The sequence below is a fragment of the Trichechus manatus genome, unplaced genomic scaffold, assembly GCF_000243295.1.
Source record: "Trichechus manatus latirostris isolate Lorelei unplaced genomic scaffold, TriManLat1.0 scaffold00185, whole genome shotgun sequence".
NCBI classification, from domain to species: Eukaryota; Metazoa; Chordata; class Mammalia; order Sirenia; family Trichechidae; genus Trichechus; species Trichechus manatus.
The window spans coordinates 4035071-4043071 of NW_004444121.1; the positions used below are offsets into that span (position 1 = coordinate 4035071).

Below are 8001 nucleotides of genomic sequence, written 5' to 3' on the forward strand. Positions count from 1 at the left end.
ATGAGCAACGTGATAAACGGAGAAAAGATTGAAGTTGTCAGGGATTTCATTTTACTGGTATCCATAATCAATGCCCATGGAAGCAGCAGTCAAGAAATCAAATGATGCATTGCTTTGGGCAAATCTGCTGCAAAAGTCCTCTTTAAAGTGTTAAAAAGCAAAGATGTCACTTTGAGGACTAAGGTGCGCCTGACCCAAGCCGTGGTGTTTTCGGTTGCCTCATATGCATGTGGAAGCTGGGCAATGAATAAGGAAGACCAAAGAAGAATTGATGGCTGTGAGTTATGGTGTTGGTGAAGAATATTGAATATACCATGGACTGCCAGAAGAAGTAACAAATCTATCTTGGAAGAAGTACAGCCAGAATGCTCTTCAGAAGCGAGGATGGTGAGACTTTGTCTCCCATACTTTAGACATGTTATCAGGAGGGACCGGTTCCTGCAGAAGGACTTCATGCTTGGGAAAGTAGAGGGTCACTTGGGAAAGTAGGTGTTAGGAGGAGGACTGACACAGCGGCTGCAGCAGTGGGCTCAAGACAGCAAGGATCGTGAAGATGGTGCGGGACTGGGCAGGGTTCCATTTTGTTCGTTGGGTCAGTGTGAGTCGGAACTGACTCGATGGCATCTAACAACAACAACAGTGATAATTTTTTAATTATTTAAATGAGATAATTCTTGTAAAAACGAAGGCTGCAAGGGAAGGGAAATAAGTATCACATTGTCATGGTTAACCAGATACCCGAACACCTGCCTCCAGATGAGAAAGCTTTGGTCCAGTTTCATGTTGCTGAGACACAGAAAGTCATGCGAGAGGCCAGCTGCTGGTTTCACAGCCCTCTTTCTGGATGGACCATCTGGTCAGCTACTCCCTGGAACCAAAAATGAAGTATCTCAGCACAAAACAAGTCTTAATACATTTGAAAAGACTGAAATCATACCAAGTGTCTGTCCCGACCACAAACAATAATGGAAGGAAAACTGGAAGATTCACAAACGTGGTTAATTAACCGACAACCTCTTAAACGGGTCAAAGGGAAATCAGAAAACCCCTGCAGATGAAGGCACACCCAGCCCACCTCCCCTCACTGGTGCCCCCCTCATGGCCCGCCCCGCACCCACTTCGTCACAGCCCCCAGGGGGCCTCCACATGGTCCCCTGGCCCTTTGTGTCCAGCCCACACCTGCTGAGGTGACTGGAAGCGGGCCTGGGGTCAGCGGTACCTTTGGGAGGGGACAGCGTGTGGCTAGTTCTGGTCGCTGCCCTCTAGACCGGCCCTGGGGAGGGGCTGTGGGTTGGCATTGGGAGTGAAGAAGGGGGACAGGGTGGGGGCAGCAGAGGAGTGGGAGGGCAGGGAGGGCCTCAGTAGGTGTTAGGAGGAAGGGTGCCATTCTGAGGGGAGGCCCTTACTGGAGGTGCACACTTGGGGGTATCCCCACCCTCTCCACTGCTGGGGTGGATCCACGGGCTGCAGGTGGCAGCCATGCCCCAGCGTGGGGTGGGACCCAGGCCCACTGCAGCTACCCTCACAGCTCTCAGGCCTGGGCGGGGAGGCGACACGGGGCCTGTGCTTCAGCAGCCTGTTCAGTGGAGCAGCCCGGAAGTGTGCGGGAGGAATCCGGGACTATCATCCAACCAAGCCGTCTTTTTAAAAGTAAAGTTTTTATTGAAGCGTAACACACATGCAGATGTGTCCCCAGTGGTCAGTGTACAGGTGAGTGACTGTCCCCAAATAATATTGTCTCATATGTGGCTTCAGAAGCCAAGGCAGGCACAGTGCAGACCCTAATGTGAACGGCGGAATGAGTTCATAATCATGCGTCCGTAGTGGCCGATCAGCTGCATCGCGTGCTCCACGGGAATGCAAGGTGTTAACGGTAGGAAAGGGTGGGGGCACAGTTTCTCTGTAACCTGAAACTGCTCTAAAAACCAGTCTTAAAAAAGAAGTCTTGGCAGAACTGAAGCTTGCTGTCTGCGGGCTCTAGGGTGGGAAGGGTGTGATGGAAACCCAGTGCCTCTGAGCACCTCCAGGGCTCAGGAGGAGGCTAAGGATACTGTGTAATTTGTGAGTTTAAATGTGCGTGTTAACATTGCACGGGTACCGGTAACAGAGGAGAAAAGAGTATGATTTCCATCCAAGTGGACAAACGTATGAATGGGGAGGGGGAAGGTTCAGCTGAAGACATGGGAAAAGAAAAATACAGGAAGTATTTTTTAAAAAAGATGGTAATAATACTGATTTAAAAAAAAAAAACACACCAAAAAAACATTGCTGTCGAGTCAATCCCAACTCAAAGTGGCCCTATAGACAGAGTAGAACTGCCCTATAGGGTTTCCAGGGAACGGCTGGTGGATTCACACTGCTGACCTTTTTGGTTAGCAGCCGAGCTCTTAACCAGCCACCAGGGTTTACTGCTAGGCAATCAATGTAAAATAACTAAACGCTTCAGTTAAAAGACAAACGTTGTCAGATTGGATTTTTAAAAATATAATCCATTTTATTTAAAAAAACAAGATCCATCCAGGCTGTTTCAGATGTAAGGCTGACGCCCACAGAAAGGGCTGTGCACGCCAAAGACAAACGGAAGGAACGCTGGAGCAACCAGAGTGCACAGACAAGCCATTGGCAGAGGGTAAGAGGAGTCTGCACATTGATACAAAGTTCAATTCACAGCGGAGCTAGTGCTAATAATGAAGTCACTAATAATGGCTTCAAAATGTATAAAGAAAAAAATGAGAAATAATAGAAGAATGCACCCCTGATGCCTCCCCCCCCAAAGGCCAGAACCACAAGGAGAAACTGACAAAGGCATCCTCAGGTGGGGAATGTCGCAAGGAAGGCAGTAGTCTGGGGAGGTCCTGAGGAGAGGGGTGTCTAGGCAGTGAGGATGGGGGTGTCAGCCACTAGAAAGAGTGCCCTAGAAGAGAAAGAGTGAGGTACACTGGCATTTCTTAGCTTCATACTCCCCAAGGAACGCTTAACACCTCAGATCACAGGGTTTGGACAAGATCCACACACTGCATATAGTTGAAATGTGTCTTAAGACTCTGTTCATCAGAAGCATTTCCCCATTTTTTTTCCTTGACATTTGTTGGAAAAACCTGGGCCGTCTGCCATATAGAGGATTTGGCTGTCTCCCCACTGTGTCTTCTATTTCATATATACTGGCAATAGGAGTTTTGCTTTGAATCAAGATGGTTATCATAGCTTGCACTGGGCCAATTCTCTAGGATTGTCCCAGGAGGCACTTAATGTCTCATTCTTTAGCGATGTTAGGGTCCATTCGTGGGTTCAGTGTCAGTTGGATCTATCCAGAATAAAGTTCCTCACCAGTCTTCTACCCACAAGGCTTTCGCATAGACTTCTAATTCTGCCGTTACTTCTGCATCCACAGACTAGAATTCTCTACTTAGCCACCCCTCACCAACCATTTGTTTATCCGGAAGTACAGTTCATAGAAGGCAGAATGGATGAGTCATCATCTACCAAATTTTAGAATACTGAGTTATTGCACTAACAGCTTCCAATGACCAATGAGGCGGGTTTTATATGATTTTGAACCATGTATTTTACATATTTGATGTATTTCCATTCAGTGCAGTCATTCATCTTTTTGATGCTTAAAGTATTGAATTTTTGGCCACTCCCTTCAATGTTGCTTGCCTGTGCTTCTGGCTGGGCCTTCCTGACAGGTCTCTGGGCGCACCTCGCTTTCTGGCACACGTCCTTCCCCAGATCTCAAAGGAGCCCTAGTATTTTTTGTTCATTTTTATTGTGGTGAAAATATACTTAACATACACCATCTCAACAATTTTTACATATACAATCCAGTGACTGATTCCATTCAAGCTGTGCATCAAATCATCCCACAACCATAACATAACGCCCCCTAAGCAAACACTCCCATCCTGATTTCTTTTAATGGGAAATGGTTATGGGAAATTTTGAAGACCTGGTCCTGGAGTGAAGTCTTCCAAAGAGGATCTGTGTTTACTTCTGCTGGGTACCTAGAACTACCATTATAGATTTAATTTCAGTTTGGGGGGAGGGCGGGGACCAGGCACACAGGTAAGGTGTGTTCAGGGCCCAGACATAGCCAGCTCACTCCTCTTGCTGCCCTTAATGTGTAAGAGCTTTATTTTAAACCTCTGATCTGGACTCCTCCCTCCATGGGGTCCCAGATTTTGCCCCCCGTTCTCTATCCCCCCCAGTCCCAATAGTCCTTTAATATGGACACATGCAAGGGTCACTCCGCCTGACCACCGCTCCAGGTGTGACTTGCTGCCAGTGTTGCGGATCTCTAAGGAATGCCACACCTTCCCCCAGGTCACCAGCATTGTCCGTGTGCTGTCCAGCTCGGGTGTACTGAGTCCAAACCTACACCTTCCATGCCCACACCTTCCAAAGAGAACACGCTTGCTGCCTCCCGGGCAGCTCTCTCAAGTGTCCCACAGAGCCCAAACCCAACTTCTGAACCCTAGCGCCTCGCCCTCCCTGCGCTCCCTCCGCCTCATCAGCCAAGGCCTCCCGGGCCCCTCGGGCCCAGCCTAGGACCCCAGCCCAGGACCCCAGCCCGGGAGGTGGAAATGGCGGCAAGGACCGGAAGTGCTGCCGGCCACTCTACCCGCTGGTCGGACCTCTGGCACGCTGCGCTCTAGTCCAGGGGCCAAAGCAACCTCACGTTTTTAATGACCTTCCCACTGCCCCGGATCAGCAGTCATGGTGCCGCACGTGCAAGCCGCTGGACCTCACAGATAGCTGATAAACAGAAACCTCCATTGAGAGACGTTTTTAACAACTGGCCTGTACACTGGCCGGCAGGACGGCTACACGCAGCGCGTGATCCTGGGAGGGGCAGCCTCGAAGACAGAATGGACACAGTGTGAGCTCTGGATTAAATACCACTCTTTCTCCGTGCTAAATGTCCTGATTTTGGTGATTGTCCCGCAGTAATGTAGGCGAGGGTTTGCTCTTGGAAATACACACTTAAGTATTTAGCGGAGAGGGGCAACGTGTCTCAAACCTACCGCCAGGTGGTTGAGAAAACATTCATACACAGATACAGAGACAAAACAAACGGGGTTTTTGGAGATTCTGGGTAAATGGTATCTGGGAGTACCTTGTACTATCCTTGTAACTTTCCTCTAGATTGGAAATTATACCAAAATTAAAATAATGAGTTAAAAAAAAAAACCCTGGCTCCCCATGGCGCCGGGCACACAGCTCATACTCCTTCCCGAAGGCCCGCCGTCCCCTCTGACTGCCTGGAACCAGGCTGGCCCCCGCAGTCACAGCGAGGCCTTGTCCAGCCGCTGCCCGCCCCTCTGGTCTCCTTTCCTGCACTTACCATCTCTCGATGCCACTGGCTGAAAACTCCTCCAGGGCGCTCCACTGGCGGCGCTGGCTCCTCCGCCGGCTGGCACACGGCAGGAGGTCAGCTGTGGTCAGCTGCTGAATGGAGGGATGCTGAATCGTAGCGGACAAACGGCAAAAGGGGCGTGAAGCCATCTCGCAGCTTGGAAATTGGAAGTCCGAGGTCGTGGCCCCCGCCGGCCGGAAATGCTAGAGCAGCGAATGAGACAGGTGCCCAGGCAATGAGGGCCACACCTTTATTAACAACCGCCCTCACCAGATGGGCGTCCTGCGTTGCCACCCCACCAGTGCCTCGCTGGCACTCCCCGTCGGCTCAGGTTCTCCCCGAGGCGGCTTCTGAGGCAGCGTCGGTGTTCACGGTCTCCTTGGACGGTGGGGAGCGCGGAGCCAGAGCCCGGGACAAACTCGAGGGAAACTTGTGGCGGGACTCCTCTGAAGAGCTGGCATCCTGGGAAGCCGCGCCCGAAGAGGGCCGCGAAGAACTCCGGGAGCTCTTGTGCGACAGCGCCAGGGACGGAGCCTGGGAGCCCGCGCGCGACAGCACCAGGGACGGAGCCCGCGAGCCCGTGTGCAACGGGACCAGGGACGCGGTCCGCGAGCCTGCGCGCGACTGGATCCGGGAGACCGGGCGCGACAGGGGTCGGGACTGGAGTCGGGAGCCCACCCGCGAAGGGACCATTGACTGGGCCCGAGAGCCCGCGCGCGACGTGCCTATGAAGGCTGCAAGGGACCCGGGCCGCGAGCTGGGCCGGGCGGAAGTGGTTGGCGGTTGCCACAGCGGCGGGCCCCCGGGGCCCCGGCGCAGCCAGCCATGCACGCGCGCCAGGTTCCGCGTGTCCTCGTGCTCCCGCCGCAGCTGCTCGCGCTGCTCCAACAGCTGGCGCCGCGTGTCATGCAGCAGCTGGGCCCGGCGGAGCAGCCGCAGCAACTCCTGCCGCAGGCGCCCGTTGTCCGCCTTGATGGACTGCGTGTGCACGATGAGCGCGCGCGCCGCCTCCCGCTCAGCGCGACGCGCCAGGGACTGCACACGCTGGCGCGCCTCGCGCTCGAAGGTCGCCTTGTCGTCCAGGAAGCGCCGCTTCACGCGGTGCAGCAGCTGCGTGTGTTCCACGCGCATGTGCAGGAGCTCGCGCTCCAGCGCCCGGATCCGCGCCAGCTGCTCCAGCTGCAGCTCCTGCGGCGGACGGGCGGAGCGGGTCAGCGGAGGGTGGGGGAGGAAGACCTGCCCCCGCCCTCCCTCGGGCGCGCGCACTGGCCTTATAGGGCTGCAGCTCCTGCACCTGACGTGCCATCTGCGCCGCGCGCGCCTCCATCTCCAGCAACTGCGCGCGCACGCCGTCCTCGCGCCCGTGGTAGAGCGTGGCCAGCTCGGTCCGCTGCCAGTGGATCTGCGCCAGGTCCATTCGGTTCTGCTCGTCCAGCCCCACGATGGCGTTGGCGCAGCGCTGGGCGCGCGCGCTCACGTAGCTGGCATAGAGCCGGTTCTCCTCGCGCAAGCGCAACGCCTCGCGGTCCAGGAAGGCGTTCTCCTGCAGCACGTGGTCCACGCGCTCCTCGCAGGCGTCCAGCTGCTCCGTGAGCAGCGCGTATTCGCGCTGCAGGTACAGCGCGCGCTCCGACAGCGGCTCTGCGCTCTCGCCCGAGGTGCCCGGCCGGCGCCCGGCGCTCAGCCCGCGCTTTTTCTTGGGCGCCATGGGTTGGAGCCTGGGGCACAGGCACGCGTGAGGGCACCGCCTTCTCCCCACTCCCCCAACTCAGCTCCTCCCCTTCACCCATGCGGAACATTCTAGGGCCGGGGATGGGGCGAGTCCCAGGATTATGAGGTTTGGGGGAGGTCGGGTCAGGGCAGGGGCTCCTACCTTTACACGTTGGCTCCTATGGACCTTGGCCGTCGTCAAGGTGCGCCCAACATTAATAACGTTGATGTCCAGCAGCCACAGTCGCTATGGAGACAGAACTTAGTCGCCCTCCCCCACCTTGTTGCCTGGGCAACAGCCCCACTCCATCTCCTCACTTCCCCCTCCCCAGTCGGTGAGCGACAGCCTTTGTCTCCGCCCGCAGAGGTAGGGGCTGAGACCAGGACTTCGGCTTCCGGAGGAGGAAGCTGGACTCACTTCCAGTCCTCACAAGACCCTCGCTGCAGCCCAGGCCGCCCCCACTTTCCGCGCAAAGGCCTGTGCCCTTCTGTCCCCAAACGGGGCCTTACCCCTGGCTGCCCCCATTGTCGGCGTTTGCGTCCCCATCTACAAGGACGAAATCTCCGTTTGTCAGGATGGAGCTTTGTCTCTCCGAAGAAACCCTTGTTTCCCGTTGAATCCTCCTTGAATCCTTGAGCCCATCTTCTGAGACACCCCTACGAGTTAGGGTTACTGCGGAGTATTGAGAATGTTCAGATTTCACACGATTAACCCGTGGTCCGTCCGGTGTATTCCTCTCTGGGGTGTCTGAGCGGCAGACGTGTGGTACCTGTTGAACTCACCCCACAGCTCTGCCCCCATCAGCTTTCCTTCCCAGCTGGCCAGGAGGGCTAAGTGGGTGTGTCTTCGGATTTGGCTGTTGCTGTTCACGTTGTGGAGACCAAAAGGCACGAGCCTGTCATTATTAATTCACTTTTGGCCAGAAACTGTGAAT

At 54.9% G+C, this 8001-nt stretch overlaps 1 protein-coding gene across 1 annotated transcript; it reads right to left on the minus strand.

Moving 5' to 3' along the window:
• Window positions 1-5683: 5683 nt before the first annotated feature.
• On the minus strand, window positions 5684-7064 carry CCDC166 (coiled-coil domain containing 166). The gene is made up of 2 exons (XM_004387431.1): window positions 6627-7064; window positions 5684-6544 (listed from the first exon to the last, which is right to left on the minus strand). The coding sequence occupies exons 1-2, from the start codon at window positions 7062-7064 to the stop codon at window positions 5684-5686; spliced, it is 1299 nt and encodes a 432-aa protein (XP_004387488.1).
• Between the last annotated feature and the right edge of the window lie 937 nt (window positions 7065-8001).

Excerpts from the sequence above, each read along its gene's own strand:
- CCDC166 (XM_004387431.1), bottom strand. The coding sequence starts at position 7,064 with ATGGCGCCCAAGAAAAAGCGCGGGCTGAGCGCCGGGCGCCGGCCGGGC. Across the intron at positions 6,545-6,626 it reads AGGAGCTGCAGCCCTATAAG|GAGCTGCAGCTGGAGCAGCT; the intron begins GCCAGTGCGCGC and ends CGTCCGCCGCAG.